Source organism: Diadema setosum, chromosome 7 (assembly GCF_964275005.1).
Source record: "Diadema setosum chromosome 7, eeDiaSeto1, whole genome shotgun sequence".
Taxonomy (NCBI): domain Eukaryota; kingdom Metazoa; phylum Echinodermata; class Echinoidea; order Diadematoida; family Diadematidae; genus Diadema; species Diadema setosum.
Window position 1 is genome coordinate 34,329,531 of NC_092691.1, and position 17,856 is coordinate 34,347,386.

The following is a 17,856-nucleotide window of genomic DNA, read 5'->3' on the forward strand; positions in this document are numbered from 1 at the left end:
TATCACACACAAACCTGTAGTACATGAAGTATGCATAGTATGTTTCTCACGCTACTATGTTCACTCGTCTCTGCTTGCTCAGTTTTAAATTGCAGAACAGTTTCTCCAGCTGTGCTTATTTGCCCAACATCCGTGAGATAGTAGCAATTAAAAACGTCACCTAGTAGTGTAGCGACCGAAACGTGAAGCTCAGGTGATCAGTTGGCTGTCACGGGATGCTTTCAGGTGAACATGAGTACAGTGGAAACTCAGTATAACGAGATCCTTGGGACCAAGACAATTTGTTCTTTAGGTCAGATATTTTGTTATATCAGTAGGCCTAGTCATTAAACAATACAAAGCAAAGAGAATGAATTAATTTGGGACAGGAGAAATGAGTTTGTCATATCGGGTATTTTGTTATAGAAGATCTCTGTATATCGAGCTTCCACTGTATAATAGTTCGAGAAACATGCAGACGAAACTCTGTATCCCCCTATTGCGACCGGGGCGGAAAACTCGTGAAATAGCGTGACCAGGGGATACATTGATTGAGATATCTGTCATCGGCACAACACGTGCTGTCTCAATTTCCTCCTCAGCTTCAATTTTTGGATGAATCTCCATGTCAATATCGACGTTGAATTTGGGGGTTGGGGACAATCACTCCTCGGAATGACGGGAAAAATACGGTTTATTTGGTATATAGTCGCTATAGTAATGGCATGGATACGCAGATTGAAAAGACGTTTATTACGTGTTAATCTTGCATCGTATCGTTCTAATGTGTTTATGTGATGCATCTTTGCTTTACAACCTATTATATTACGAGTATACTATTTTTGACATATTTAGAATACGTATTTTTTTTTATTCGCATGATATGTTTGGTGTAATATATTGATGAAAATGAAAATGAATAAAATAATGAAAGTTATAAAAAGCCATAGTTACAGCTTGCGATATCTATACGAGCTATAGGACTTGTTCTTGTTTCAAGAGAACCTCATAATCATGACCCATTGTGGTTAAAATCAATATACGAGAAATAATGATAAAAGGAGGGGGATCAGTCTGAGGACTAGATTTAAAAAAAAATGGCACCCGTAGATGTGGAAATTTTAATAGGTTACTAGTATAACTATTATCTCTTTTCATGATCAGGAGTTCGATGTGTTGCAATTACTTGATTAAATGAAGCGCAAATACATGTTTACTTTCCATGTTGACCTGTGTATTTACTAGTGCACCCCCACTCCTTTATTTTGCTCACAATTGTTCTTGAATACAGTATTAAACATGATAAAGTGATACAGGGGTTGGGGACAAAATGGCAATGGCAGTCATCATACGCGTGTATAGAAATAATTTAATCATCGTTGCTGTTGATGGTCATCAATTAAGAAACTTTAGCTTTCCTATGTCCGTCATCTGTCATCGAAACCGTTGTCATGGAGACGGGCGGAAACTGGCGAGAAACACGCGGAGAAGGAGATGCGGTTGACGGAATGCATGTCGTTGTTATGATAGGATATATCTTCCCAGACGATGAATAATCCTGACAGATGAAATCAAATACACTGGACTGTATCGCTACAAACGGATGCATGAAATCATACCGTCGAAATCCGACGAATCATCATACGCGTGAAACGATTGCCACTATATTTTAAGGGTTTGGTATGGGTGTATTTCTACGCTATAACAGTGTTTCATAATCTGTGGCATGGTTGGTACACCATCACTGAGTTTGCGTGCATGTATGTGTGTGTGAGGGGGGGGGGGAGGGGGAATGGTGGCATATTTCACATTATGTGATGGCGCTTTTTTCCGTTTGTGCCCCCATTTCTGGACCAACTTCCTTACTCATATTCAGTACTCTACCTCCATTGACAATTTCAAAAAGAAACTCAAGACCCAGTTATTTGAAGAACAATATCGATGATTACGTAATTTGTGAATTATTTGTACTTGTAGTCTATTGTATCATTTTTGTTTGTCTTGACGATTTTAAAATGCTTAAAAACATTTTGGACATGGACGTTATATAAATTTTTATATCATCATAATATTATTATCGTTATTATGTTATTCTGACGACTATTTCATATCTACACAATCTTCATGGCTATTCATCTTATTCTTTTTTAAATCGACTTCACACGCGTACAGAAAGCAAACAAACATGAACGTTAACACACCAAGTATTATTTTGACTCACACATCAATACACACCCGAGCATTCACACGCGCCTAAGCAATGTTCCCTAGTTATTATTATTATCATTATTATTAATTAATTAATGAATTAATTTATTTATTTATTTATTTATTCATTTATTTATTTATTTATTTATTTGGCATTTCAGCACAGAACATAAACAGAAAATTACATTATAATTTAATAATATTATTATAAATTATAATATAATTTTATAACATCATAATATCATAATATCATTATAAATTATAATATAATTAAATTTTTTGCGACTTTAGCGATTTTCATTGTGTGATAAGCCAAGTAGTTAATCAATACGTAAATGATCACATATACAAAAGAAAATTACGACTCTATAAGTTTGTTGTCGTTTTTATTGTTTAAAATAATCTTTGTAAAGTGTTATTATCAAGAAATATGGTAACACATAACCCAGTAATGGACCTTTTGGTGTGAAGAAACGTCTTTGACTACTACATGTTACCGTCGATATCCAAAGATGGCGTTTCTTTGACATACAAAATATAATGAACATCGACACATACGTCATTAAAGATCAATATTTAATATGCGTTCTTCAATATTTCATTTCTTAGGAAGACAGACAGCATCGACATAAATTTAGCCCCAAACATTCAGGAGCAATGTTTCAGAAGAAAGATCGAAGAATCATGTGCATCTTCAATAATTCCGTTACGTACTCAAAGTTTTGTTTCTGGTTTTTTTTTTCTGTGTTAGAATTACGCTTCATTTCAAATCAGATCAAAAGAGTCAAAACATTTTGTTGAACACATAATCGAGGCATAATATTCTATAATAAAGTATATAACATACTTTGCGTAGTTTCGTTTTGATACGATCGACAAATAATAGGCTCATAATCATATTATATCCCTGTTAACTACAAAAGAAACATCTCTGGGACATTATTGACACAGAATTCAAAACGTTTGTCAAACCCGCAAATGCGACACAAAAAACAATGCAGAGAAGAAAAAAAATATGATTAGGGAAATAATATGACCATGGACCCTACTTAATAGGGTCCATGATATGACGAAGGATACAAAAATGGCAGAGTTGAATTGTCAGCGTTGTATATTGTGATCTTTGGTCCTTCTTTCTAATATTGGCTACATAACTCATGATGAATGGAAACTTAAACTCTAGTTTCCTCAATAATGATGCCTATTCGCAAAAATAGCAAACAGCAATTGAGTTTGTTTGACAGGAGGGAGTGTGTGTGTGTGTGGGTGTGAGTGTGTGTATGTTGTGTGAGTGAGACAGAGGGATGTAAAAAAAAATGTGAAAAAGATAAAGTTAGAGGTTTAAACAGGAAATTGAACCCTATTCTTCATTCGATATTTCTCGGAAGTTTGAGATATGATTTGAAAATTAAGAACCCCAGTATAAACATCAGCCAAATTAGATTAAAAGTATTAGTTAAGCAAAAAACAAAAACAAAAACATAAAACAACAAAAACAAACAAACAAACAAAAAACATTAATTACTCTAAACAGCTCTGGTAAGAGTCCTGAATGATCTTCTGCTTGCTCTGGATAAGGGTCAGGAAGCTGTCCTCATTATTTTAGACTACTCCGCTGCGTTTGATACACTAGATCATCACAGTCTCCTTCATCGTCTAGAGTCTGATTATGGTATCAAAGGAACTGTTCTCCATTGGATAGAATCTTATCTGGAGGGACGCAATCAGGAGATTCTTGTTAATGGCACTCGCTCCAGACCCTTTTCCCTTCCTTATGGGGTCCCTCAAGGATCAGTTGTAGGACCCCTGATGTATATCCTGTACACCGGTCCTTTGGGAAGACTTATCAACTCTCATCATGGAATGCAACATGCAACCTACGCTGATGACACTCAAATATACCTCATCATGAGCTCATCAGATCATGAGGGGGCGATGCTCAGACTCTCCGCCTGCATCAATGATGTGAAGAGATGGTCATTTGAGCATAAGCTGAAGCTTAATGAGCTCAAAACTGAAATGCTTCATCTGTCATCCAAGTTCCGTAATACAGACCGCCTGCCATCTCTTAATTTTGAATCTGGAAGCATTTCTTCGTCAGAGCGTATTCGAGACCTCGGGGTTATTCTTGACAAGAACCTGACTCTTAATCACCAAATTAAAAGTATATGTCGATCCGCCTCATGGGGTGTATGCAAAATCGGAAAGATAAGGCGATATCTCGATAAGTCATCCACGGAACGATTAGTCCATGCCTTCATCTCATCACATTTGGATTACTGCAATGGTCTCCTTGCTGGTCTCCCGTACTCCAACATTGCACCCCTTCAACGAATACAAAACACTGCAGCCAGACTTGTCACTCGAACTAAAAAATCAGATCATATCAGCCCCATCTTACAGTCCCTTCACTGGCTACAGATCCAAGACAGAATCATCTTCAAAGTTCTCCTTCTCATTTTCAAAATCAACCACAACCTCGCACCACCCTACCTTCAAGATCTTGTTTCTCTCCGCTCTGCATCCACATCCTCCACAACTAGACGTCTTCGTTCCGCCACCACTGCCAATCTTCAGTTATCCTCTGGACCTCGTACCAACACACGTTATGGTGATCGTGCCTTTTCCTCTCTTGCTCCTAAACTATGGAACAATCTTCCCGTCAGCATCCGACAAGCCAATACACTAGATTCATTTAAGTCAAACCTCAAAACATATCTCTTTAGGAAGTGTTATCTGTGTCGGTAGTGTACTAGTATTTGTAATTGTTGTCATATATATGATTGTTGCTGTACTTATATGTGGATTGCTTATTGTTTTCTTCTTCACTCGTTCTCTATCTTTGTTTTTCCCCAGCGCTTAGAAATATGATATTAAGCGCTTTATAAATGTTATGTATTATTATTATTATTATTTAAAGGTATACATGTAAGTTCGTCATCATTCATCATTTCGACCATAATGTTGTTCGATGGTTGCAATGACATTTTCTTACAAATTTTGTAATAACATCTTTTTGTGGGGGGATTCAGTTATTGATTATAATTTTGATAGATATGGCAGTAGCATAATCATAGCTAAATTGCAAAGTTGAGCGCATGCTGGTCTACTTTAGTAATTTTGGTTTCAGTTCGTCATGGGTCATAATGGAACACCAAAGATTCATGACAGGTAGGTTTCACTTTAAAGTTACCCACAGTAGAAGACTCATCACATTGTTTTTATGAGATCATTATTTCCTTATTATTCTTTTCATCTACACTAAACTTCAAATTATCGAGATACCACGAAGGACTTGTCTCGATTTTGAATTTCACGTAAATAGCAACCACTTTTTAAAACTAAACTAAGAAAAAAAAAAACCCAACAACAATAAGTCATCTCAGCGGCAACTGAGTGGAAAAAGGAAGTTTACCTCTATTTTCAAACCTGTTTATTCAGTAAATTTACTTCCTTTTTTTTAAACCTGTTTATTCAGTAAACATTGAGACAGCAATAAGAACTTTATGTCAAGTATCTGAATTGTTACTTCTGTTTATTCAGATCAGGATATGACGAATTGATGAAGAAGGGATGAAATATAATCAAATTTACAAGCTGGTAGAGTAAAAGCAATAAAGTTTGATGAATTACGAAAACTTGCAATCTATTGAACATGATTAATCTCTTTTTTTAATTATTTCAATTATCTATATCGTCCTATTCACTTGCAGCTGTGAATACAGGATTGAATAGAGTACCGAAATGATGATGTCACAGACTTTTGTTCGAGCATCGTCAGCAACTTTTGTGTTCACAGGTGTTGGGGCTATACATGAGGCTAGAACCAATTTCCTTGGCAATGAATGGCTATAACGCCACACTGCAGTGCTCTACAGGGCGTGATTATCGGGTAATTTAAATTTTCATGAAGAGACATACTTCCCACGAAATGAATCACTGGTTTAATTGTTTTGTGATCTCTGGGTTTATAATACCCGTGGTAACTTATGAAGTATGTCGTAAAAATCTGTAAATAGGCACCGAACGATCAACATCTTTGATCAACGTTTGAAAAGAGACAATATGCGTTCTATCGTTTGGGTACACATTGAGGACCTATAAAAAATGTCATTCTTTTACACTGTAGATAGTGTTTGGCTAGATGTCATGACCTGTTAAAATAGATAAAGTACATTGTATAATGTCATACCTGAATGGAATGTACGAACAATACTAGTAACTCTAAATTTGGACTGAAATGAACACTTGTAGCTGAGCATAGTTTGGTAGATTCACTTCATCCCATATTAACAAAATTACAAGATTCCATTGTATTGCATTCCCACCCCCCCCCAAAAAAAAAATCTTATAGCCACTATTTCAGCATGAAACAATATTAATGTCCATGATATAGCTCTGTGTGTGCTGTGCATACGACTCAAGTTTTAAATCGCTGAAGTATCTATCTTTTGGGGGTTTTTTTGACAGCGCCAGTATTTGATTTGTCTGATCCACGCAGAAATGATAATGATGCACATAACTACTCTTTAGCAAAGATAATTTTTGTTAATCTTCATTTCGTTTCAGCCGTTGTCATGATTATATTGACGCATGTCGTTATTCCATGAAAGGGACACGCTGTCGCAGATAATTTCCACTCACGAACAATTCTCTTCCATAGTGTAGAACCGTTGTGAGATGAATTCTAGCTCACATTTCACAGATTTCAGGCACAATGATTGGTCTTTGAATAGTCAAACATTATAAATAAGTACAAATGAATTACCGTGAAATACAACAACAACAAAACTTCCCCAGGTATTTGCATTTTCAGAATGAATTAGACCTGGATAAGACATCAAAAGGATTCAAGAAAGCCTGGCTTTTAATCGGTGTGATCAACAACTGAAAATATTAATTGGAAAGCATCTCCAAATTCTTAAAATGGTTCTTTTTTTTTACTTGCGTGGGTAATTTAAAACGTCAAAGCGAAATTCAAAATTTTATTGTCACCTCGGGAAATGTTTCCTGCAATCTTGCATGGAACCATTTCGTTGATGAGACTGACAAACATAATAATAGAAAGTGATCAAATGAATAAAAGCCATTGTTCCAGTAATAAAACCTACATTGCCACAAAAATAACATAACATTTCGCTCACATGTGATGTGTAGACAGTTGTTCAAATGAATCTATACCGCTACTTTTACTTTTTATACTGCTATAAGTAATCCTGTGAGGAACCCCTTATACTCTAACATGATTATGGAGTAACACTTTTATCATTTTAATATACCTAATTATAGGGTAATATAAAGAGATAGTTGAAAGAAAGCAGTGCTAAGAGATTAGGCAGCGCAAATAGTGTCACAGTATGAACTTCATTAGTTTTTATCCGTGGACCAGTTATTACTAAAGATATTATTATTATGCTTCCAATTCTCACATTTCTAAAAACTTGCAGCGGGCACATACCTACTCAGAGTGTATTTTTCGCTCGGTATTTTTGACTACTTTTGTTCAAAACAATTTCCCTTTCATTTGACGTGTATATCAGCTTACTGGACGCCATCGTCACGAGTGTTTGCATGTGTGTGTGTGTGGGGGGGGGGGGGGAGGTAGGATATGTCCCATCCCGGATCGGAAAGTACGAAAAACAAACAAACAAACAAACAAACAAACAAACAAACAAACAAACAAACAAACAAACATGCATACACACATAAAAACAAACGAGGAACCGAACAGAGTTCGAAATGCTGTCTGGTCCGCTACAGAATATTGTAACATACTAGTATTATTCGTCTTTCGGGATGAACATCGGATCTTGTACACACAAAATAATGTTACCATCGTCATATCAACCACCTTGATGAATTTGATTCTGATTAACTTCTTATTCTAATTTCCATAATTGGACGGAATATCGGCCTCACACTCCCTAAGTAGTTTTTGTGTGATCTGTGCGTGTGCGCGTGTGAATGGGTATATATTGTGTTAATGATGGTTTGAGTGAGTGAATTATGTGCATGTGTTGAGGACTGTGTGCTTGTGCGTACTGTTGTGTCAACTTATATTCTATTTCCATTAACTCTGGTGTGATGTAATGGTTACAGTTCGTTATTCCGAAGGTTCGTTCACGCGAAAACGAAGTAAGGTTCGTAATGCCGAGGGTTCAGTAATGCGCTGTTCATTTTCGGAGTAACGAACCTTTCGGAATGACGCATTATAGTTTCATTTTCGGACTAGCGAATTTTTCGGAACAACGCCTCAAATGTTCCTATAAACCAACCTTATTTCATTTTCGGACAAACAAACACCTGGTTATACAAAATTTGTGTGTTTCGGAAGAACCACTCAAATGCAAGTTCTGTCTTTCTCTCTCTCTCTCTCTCTCTCTCTCTCTCTCTCTCTCGCTTTTAAAGAAGACCGTTGATAGCGTTCAAATGATCTGGAAAATGAGAACTTTATCTTGCAGGTGGAGAGGCAAGCTTGACTGTTCTCTAGATTGTTGTTTTTGTACCAACTGACATTCATAAACCATTCACATGTACGTGACGTGACGTGACGTGGTCTTATCTTGTTCATCCTATCAAAGGATTAATAAATGCTATTAAAAACGCAGATTCTGCGCATATGAGTTTGTTTACATATCATTATTCAGTATCTTCTCCATGAGCGTAACTTGTGCAAGACTCATGCGTTACTGTGCTCTTTCACATTAATATGTTGGGTTTAGACTACAGTAGATAGCAAACACTCGCTTCGTCCTACAAGCACGTGACAACGAAGAGACATAAGGAAAAAAAATGTGCTACCTTTATACGAGAAATAATTATGTACTTAGACCATGACTGTTTAGCTAAAATCATACTGTAAAAACATGTTAGACATTCCCAAAGGCACCGCTTAGAATAAGGCCACATCTTTCAGCATTAAAGGAAGACTGTGAAGCTGTTTAACAGCAAAAGGTGTTGGAATAGGAAGACTTCGTGTGACGTCATAAGTTTGTAAGTTCAAGTCACGTCTGCATTCAGAATTGTGTCGTCCCAACGATCAGGCGGAATGAAGCGTTGAAACAACGAGTTTCTGACGCCATAAGCCAACAATAAATCCATTGTTCCAATTGGCTGAAGCTGGTGCTGTCTCTTCAGTTACATACATGAAGTTCCTCTTTCCGTTCACACGTTTCACATTCCACCTCGCAGCACCACTGAAATCTACATCGACAACTCTCCGTCACGTGCCGAAGCATAGTTTGGTAGCCACGCCCACAACACATGAGCGGACACCCATTCACACCTATACTTGTCTTGTTGCACCTCCTCCCGTGTGTGCCAAGCGAGCCGTGCCTCTTATTGGGCTCGCAGTAGTCCGGCGACAGAGTGAGGTATACCATGTCCGACTTGGACGGGTTTGTATTTCGCTCCTGAATGGGGCGCAGTTTCATGCTCCGCTTTGAGTACATCATATGGAACGCGTGCAAGTAGGATTTCTTCAGAGTGGAGCTAACCTGTCGGAGTTTCGGCATAGAGTTCCAACACACTTTCGAAGTGCAAGATCCAGATACTCCGTGGCATTTGCATTTGATGAACATGTTCCTTTCTATGGCCTGTGTGAGAAGAAGAAAAGAAAAGTGAAAATCACATTATATCGCAAAAATCCAGAGGAACAACCGAACTACACTAAACTTATAGAAGAGTAAATGATATAGACACTAGGGCCCGAATTCATGAAGGTGGTACAAATGAAACCATGGTTTAAACCATGGACAAAAACTATGGAGCGCAAAGTGTCGCATGGAATATTTCGTTACGAAATCAGTCATTTCGCCGATGAAATGATTATTTTGTAATGAAATGAAAACATTTTGTCACTAAATGAACATTTCGTCCACGATATGATAATTTCGTTAACGAAACGATCATTTTGTCGACGAAATGACCAATTTCGTAAAGAAATATTCCGTGCGACACTTGGCGCTCCATGGTTTTTGTCCATGGTTTAAACCATGGTTTCATATGTATCACCTTCGTGAATTCGGGCCTAGGTGTTATCAGTGAGATGGCTAGCAACTTTTTCACTGCTTTTTAACGAGAACCTATGTCACTTTGAAATGAGGGAAATCAAACTTTGTATTGACTTTTATGATGTCATTCAATAGCATACAACATCGTTCCCATTATGCACGACCGGACTGAACTAATGTAGTTCGACAATGTAGGCAAAATGTAATTAACTTAACACAGAAATACTATAAAATTGCAAGCAACGTAGGAGAAAACGACAAAATATCATGAAAACGAAGTTTCATTAAACAAGCTCCCTCTTCCTGGACTGCTATGCTCCTAGAACGCACGGCACTTATCGCAAGTTGAGATCTACTGGAGACGACTTCGAAAGCAAGAGAGAGAGAGAGAGAGAGAGAGAGAGAGAGAGAGAGAGAGAGGAGCGGTTGCTAGGCAGCAAACAACCCAGCTGCCGAACGATGATCCAGAAGGGAGCCATAAAAAATCTGCGCCTGGAAGAGAGAACTCCCGCCAGAGAGCCCTTTCCGTAAATCTCTTCCTATCTGAGAAGGAGCCATCGTCTATACGCGCGAGAATGCGAGCCCGAAGACGGGCAAGCTGGGAACAAGGTCACGAACTTGTAGCACATAAGAAATCGATGTCAATGCGTTTAGCACGCCCAGGGTGACAGAATGACTGCGATGTTGAACTGAAAAGGTATTTGGAGCGTCTTCTTAGCTTAAGGGTTCCCCTTGATTCTGTAATTTCTATGAAGCAAGCAATGGTGAGAACTGTTGGGCAGTTAAGGAAGTATATTGGTATTCGTATGTTGAAAGCAAGCTCATATTCGGAAGTGCACTGCGCGTCTCAGTGCGAATCGTTTATTGAGATGTACTCGCAGTTTACGAGAGTTGGGGGTGCCGTGGAAAAGAAGTCCAACAAAGGTATGATGAATTGCTCATCAACTGTTTGTGAGAAATAAAAAATGAATCTATTCGAGGAGGGAGGTGAAGTTACCCGCGCATTTTTTTTTTTCTTCTTCTGAGCTTGGGCATAATTAGTGGCAAAAATTTTCCCTAGGTGTGTAATCGAATCCCGAGTTTGACGATCTGTGGGATTACAATGTTGTCACGTTCGATTCCCTTCTGTAAATGCACAGTGACCTCACTTGTGCAGCGCGCAGTATATCAACTCTCCTCATGTGCGAATGTGCTACCGACAACGGAAATGTGATTCATGTTCTGTGTATCATAGTTGCGATTGAGACTTGAAAACAAAATGATGTGACAAGAATGTATGGGGTAAGTTGTTCAAATGTGATATTCATACATACTGCATACCGTCTCTCAACGCTATATATAGAACGACATCTTACTTTTGAAAGCAAACTTCGCTTTCGCATCTCGCTCCCCCCATCCCCACCCCTCCCCCTAAAAAAAAGTGAATGGAAAAAATGGAAGTTCTCAGGCCTATAAGCCGTGTGGCCCCGTCTTTATCTTTCCTCCCACTAGTTGCTTTCTTATTTTAGTTTTACTACCACCATCCATCACGTTGTCCGATTTGGAGTCGTTTGAAACGCATTATTGGCGTCATAATATCGTCGTTTAACTTCCCGCGATATCTGTCTTGCGAAAATCTCGTTATTCTCGTGTATATCAAGCTGACGGTCCCTTCATAGGAATGTGGCTTGTTACGGTTGAAAAACTACTGTTGATATTTGGTCGCTTTGCTGAAGGGCTACATATTAAAACAAGTCGTTTATCGTCGGTAACTGACTTAAGCAAAGTCGGATAAGGGCTTCAAACAATGTGGACATTTGTATTTTGAGTAACTCTCCATATCGTGGCATCCTGGGGACATCCTAGCAACGTGATCACGATGCAACGTGATCACGATACAATCTTATCTGTCCGACTTGCTTTTATTGTTTATTGGGCCACTGCCTTTATCATGTGATTCTGGTGAAGACAACCTTGGCCTTAGGAAGCTAAAGATTATTCTTCATCGTCCGAAGAGTCTCGGAACGTCACAAAACGGTCTACTACATTAGAATGGCTTTTACATTGCCTTCAAATACCGTGCTTAATGCAAGTAACGACAACATTTTAAATCTATTCTTGATTATTCATTCGTCTATCTCTTTGTTTCCACGTCCCCCTCTCCCTTCTCATTCTCCGTTTCCTCTCATGTCTACTTCTCTTACGGACGGTTACATGTTCATGTTCTTTTCTTCTTCGTCTTTGCTGACGGTGTCTTCAATTCCTTCTACGTATGCTTCTATTTGTCATCCGATGACATCTATACCTTTTATAAAGTGGTCCTGTGTCCTCCATCTGTATAACTAACATCTTACAAAACAAGAGACAGGAAGACATGTCGTTTTTCTGATCATGCCACCACACCATACATGCCCCTATTCGATACCGACCTTTCGACCGGCTTCATAGTTGTGTAGCGACATCATGTCCGCTGCCGTCTTCTTCTTCTTCGACTCGTCGATGAACATCCTCGTGAAGTGCGTGCCGTAGCGGACGTTATCCGAACACCCGCCCCACTTCCACTCGACGTCGGGGTTGTCCTCGCCGAAGTGCCGGTCGCAGCCGCACTCGAGGATGGTCCCCGTGCCGCAGGCCTTGGTGATCTCGTACATGATGCCGGCGGACACCATCGACTGCAGGAAAGCCATCTCAACGTTTCCTGGAAGAAAAAAAAAAGAAAACGAAGACGGAGAAGAGATTAGAATTATCACCATGAAAATCATTCAGGACTGTCATCGTCGCCGTGCAATAGTCGTAATCATTCACGGTCAGTAGAAGATCACGTCGCGTCGTCGCCAAGAGGTATCCGAAGTGTGGCTGAAAAGCTATACACTAGAATACATTATAGGATCTGTGTGTGTATGTGCATGTATGAGTGCGTGTATATTGCATTATGTGTGTGTGTGTGTGCGAGAGTGAGAGGGACATAAAGACGAGGGGGGGGGGGTGAATGACACAGGTAGGCATACAAACATTGTACAAGTTTGTTTGTTGTTGGGGTTTTTTCTCCCCACAATGCGTAATTGCGGTGTACTATCTGAATTCCGGCGTATGTTATTGGCGTATAGAGTGCTTTAAAGCCGTATCCTGTGGCGCCAACTTGAGCTGACTTCCAATTTTGATACTAGAGCTTGCTGACTTCTTGGGTGAGGCTGTCATGTAGGGCCTGCGTGACGGGAAAGCGGAACATTCTCCCCGGCTGAGATTCGGGTGTCAATACCATCAGGACAAGATTGATTTCCGATCATCTAAAACGATAATCCCCAACTTCACTCAACTCCTATTCCCACAAACAATCTACAAAAAAAAAAACCCAACAACAACAACAACAACAACAACAACAACAACAACAACAACAACAACAACAACAACAACAACAACAACAAAACCCATTGACGAACAGATACAGTGATACACAGGTAGACAAGACAATAACTTTGTATTAGACAGGCGCACTCATTTCAAATATTAGATGGTGCAATTATTGAATGGGGGCACATTTAATACTTTCTTAAGCACCAAAATCTCTAGCATGTCCAAGGTGATTACTGCTCTCTTCATAGGAAAATTCTGAGGTTTTCATTTAATGAGTAAATCGTACTTAATCATCGACTGAAAGGGCAGGCAACAAGTATGCATTTTGCTCTCAGTTGGCTAAAATTATTCAAAATATCGCAAGGATGACTTTTTGCAACAGACGCTAATTGTTTTGAAGCAAACATGAAAGGACCCTTGGCGACACGGTCATCGGTTAGACCAAGGAGGTATGAGAGAACTACTCATACCTCCTTGGTTAGACGATTTCACCTCCCTTTTAATATTTTTGAATAATGAAAAATAAGAAAAGGGGATGTCCATGTAATCAGCAAGGGGGCTCTGCGGAGTGTCGAATCTCAGAGCGTAGCCAGCGGGCGCGGGGGCTAGATGTCAGTGCGGTCGTTTGCCAAACAACTGCGGACAGCCTAGCTCATAAAGCGTGAATTTACGAGCTTCGGGCGGGGTCACGGATGCTGTAGCGAACTTCGAGGAGACATCCATCATACACGCGCGCGCAACAAGTTACAGTTGCTAGCCACATTAAAGGATCGATCGATCTGTAATAGCGTGCGACAACTATCCGCTCTTGATTAGGGTATAAACCTCATTATCAAATGTTGCCTTTTAGAGTATTCGGCGTATAACCAGTATGACAATAAGCTATTGATGCTTAGTCTGATGTTTGTTACCCTTTGCTGCAATCGCAGAACGTGTGTGAGGAGAGAAAAGTCTCGAGAAGTTGATTGGAGGGAAAAAAGGCACAACTTTCGATAACGAAAGAACTCATCTCTTCATTACTTTACAAAAGCAAACTCATCTTTCCAACTGCGACTCTAGTTTCCGACTGGTGACAGTCTAAAGTAAACTACGCATAGGGCCTACGTGACGAAATCTTGGTAAAAGTGATGAAAGTGTCAGTTGTGCGCTTACCATTCGTATGTTTAATGAGCAGTTCTCTGGAATGAACACAGTCATCGTCATTTGACAGCCCCAATAATCGATAATAATGGAAATGTCATATCATCACCTCATGGCCAGCACGCTCAAAATGACATTGACGATGAATGTATATCATCATAGTTATGCCGATGATACTGCAGAATTCAAGGTGGTTATTGTTGTTGTTGTTGTTGTTCTTGTAAAAGTGTCTACAGACCCTATAAAATGGATGAAGATACCAAAGATCAGGAGGGAGCGTGTCTGATCAATACCATACAGGACGATGAAGTATCATTAACCCTCTTTTATTTCTTTCTCTCTATCTTTACGTCTGTCTATACGGTCTCAACAATCTTTCTATCTCTAAACTTTCGGAGCTTCCCCTCTTCCCAAATCGCCCATCCTGCCCTACGTTACTTTATCATCCCAAGGTCCCCTCAATGCCATGTCGACAGGTGTATGCGAGAGGAAACTGACGCCACCCCAAAACCTGTCGCTTCCATTGTCATGGCTATTTGTTATTAGCCAAAGAGACCATAAACAACGAAAACCCAGCTACAATAGAGATTTAAAAAAGACAACCTCGCTCCAGAAGCTTGATGACTTGCATTGCATTTGTTATTCTTTGTATCCTTGAAATTTGTGCTGAATTTGTTTTTGATCGAATGCGGAAATAAACCAAACCAAACCAAACTTCCTTGAATCAGGATGGTGACTTTGAAAACCTGATGATGTTGTGAAATGCTGCGTTATCGTTTGTATTCGATTTACGCATATCTACACCATATTTCTCTTTCCAGACACCTGTCAGACTTCAACACAAACCTTTACAGAATATGCATCACATTTTAGGCCTGTTTATTTGGTGCATCACCTTCAGTAACAACCACGAACAAAAAGAACTTTTTCTTTTTATCGGATGTACATCCACAGCGAGGCACGATGTCTCGTCTCATGCAAAGCCCAAGCAACGCCAGCCCTTGCACGCCACCTACGGTCATCAATCGACACGTCGTCATTCTTGCCTCTGGCTGGCTTTCTCGCCCATCGCCGTTCAACGCCGAATTACACGTACTAGTATTCGTTTCTAATCGTCGGCCTATGTCAGTGCCCTTGAACGTTTGTTCGGTTGGATGGCGGCAAATTCGCTCACAAACCGACAGCCGTGAATACATCTCAAGAAAAACGACAAAAAGACCTGCAAAGGAAATGCATAAACGTATAGTCTGTGATACCACGACTGATTTCACGAATGTTGACAAGTTCTTGGGTGGGTGTTGGGATTATTTCAGTATACCACTGTAAATTTCTTAACCAAATTTCCCTTTTCTCTTTGATAATGTGGTACTCCTCTCTTTCATTCCATCTCATTTCCAGAGAAGCGCCAGTCAAAGGTGATACTCAGTACGTGGTATCACGAGCGCATTTTGTCACTATTCATACATTATATAGGGATTTATCATATCACTGCGCATTATATGACAATTATTGATTAGCAAAGAGAAATCGAAATGTTCTACAGCAAAATCAATAAATATGACAATATTAGCAGAGGAACCAAAATATTTTACAACAGAATCAGTAAGTCACGAGTTGAGATGATTATCATTCTCTGCTGATGAATTTGTGGATTAGGTTGCTGTCGTGATTCTAGTCCATTTTTTCATTAGATTACCTTCCACTTTTACAAGCTATTGCTGAGATTCACATTGCGCTGGTTCCAAGTCGATAACACGTTAAATGCTCCAAAAGTTTGATGCGAAAAGTGAATGAGAGGCAAATTTCGTCTACTACAAATGGAATGACATTGAGGGTAAGAAATGCATATCAACAATGACTTCGATATGTTGAGGTACGATATTTACCGAAGGAAAGGAAGGGAAATCACTCACAATATCAAGGCATTAAATCTTTCGAAATGATATATGTCTAATTCTTCACGACGAAAAAAAGAGTTTTGTCTGGCGTAACGTTTAGTACTTTTTGGAGTTTGTATATCTTAAGATAATGTTTTCCACTATATTATTTCTTTGTGAAAGTCAAACACATTCAGCAACAGAGCTGCAGCGTTTGATATCAGTAAGTAAACCAACAAAATCTTGAACCACAAACTGTATCTACAATGAGAGCGAATTGTCTGCCTCACAGAAAACGCAAGGTTTGGAAAGCCAGACTATAGGTGACATCCAGAAACTCTCCCCCACCCGCTCTGTCTCCCCTCTGAGATGCTAAAGCCGCGCCGTCACCCACCCCGCCCATGCCGCATCACTTTGCACCCGTGAACATCCTTGTTTCATTCTTCTTCCTCCTCCTCCTACTACTACTACAACTGACTGCTATCCTCCATGGATGCTGCGATATTTTCTCAACACTACTGCGGGCAATTACGGCTCGACCCGCTTCAGATTCCGTTCCGGATTGAGTTGCCCATGCGACTGTTTGTTCATACAGCTCTGGGATTTATCCGCGATTGATGGATCCTATTACGACAATCCTTTTCTTGCCTTTGATTTCGTTGTTACTTAAGAGCTGCTGGATGTTTTTGTTCTTGGTTGAATGGCAATACAAGAAACCGTAAAGAATTAAAGTAATGGAGTGCAAATCCAACAGAACCATACTAAGAAAAAAAAAAAGAAGAAATACCATGAAAAGCTTGACAAATACAACAATTACATCAACTATACTGCTACCCTGCTAAACCAACAACTACCACTGATAGTTAAACCGCTTCTGCAACTTCTATAACTGCTATTTGTAACTATGTACACACCACATAGTAAACCCTTCTCCACCTCTAAGTCAACCCATCTACTACTACTACACTAATATTGCTGTTGTTGCTTCTACTACTACTACTACTACTACTGTTCTACTACCATTACCACAATTATGATAGCATCAAATATTCAAGGAAAGTACAGCATTGCTTAGAATCAAAAGCCATTAAGATGTGTCCGTTATCACTGATTGTTTTTTATTTTCAGATGTTTATGGAAGATGCTGCATTGGCATACAAGTTTTCAAGTTTGTAATGGGTGGAAAAATAATTACTGACCCACCTGTGATTTCCAAAGGGAGCTCATGGGTGCAAAAGGGTGCAAACTTTTCCCTGCATCAGTTTGTTCGTTTGTTTTCCTTCTCAAGCCACCCTCCCCCATCAAAC

The 17,856-nt window shown here is 39.3% G+C and overlaps 1 protein-coding gene across 1 annotated transcript in view; it reads right to left on the minus strand.

The window, feature by feature from the left end:
- Positions 1-9,320: 9,320 nt before the first annotated feature.
- LOC140231265 (protein Wnt-7b-like) overlaps positions 9,321-17,856 on the minus strand; it is a 33,384-nt gene continuing 24,848 nt past the window's right edge. Inside the window, exons 2-3 of the mRNA XM_072311410.1 lie at positions 12,608-12,876; positions 9,321-9,782 (exon numbers count right to left, since the gene is read on the minus strand). Of these exons, the coding sequence (XP_072167511.1) occupies positions 9,321-9,782; positions 12,608-12,876 (731 nt within the window). The remainder of the gene's footprint in view (positions 9,783-12,607; positions 12,877-17,856) is intronic.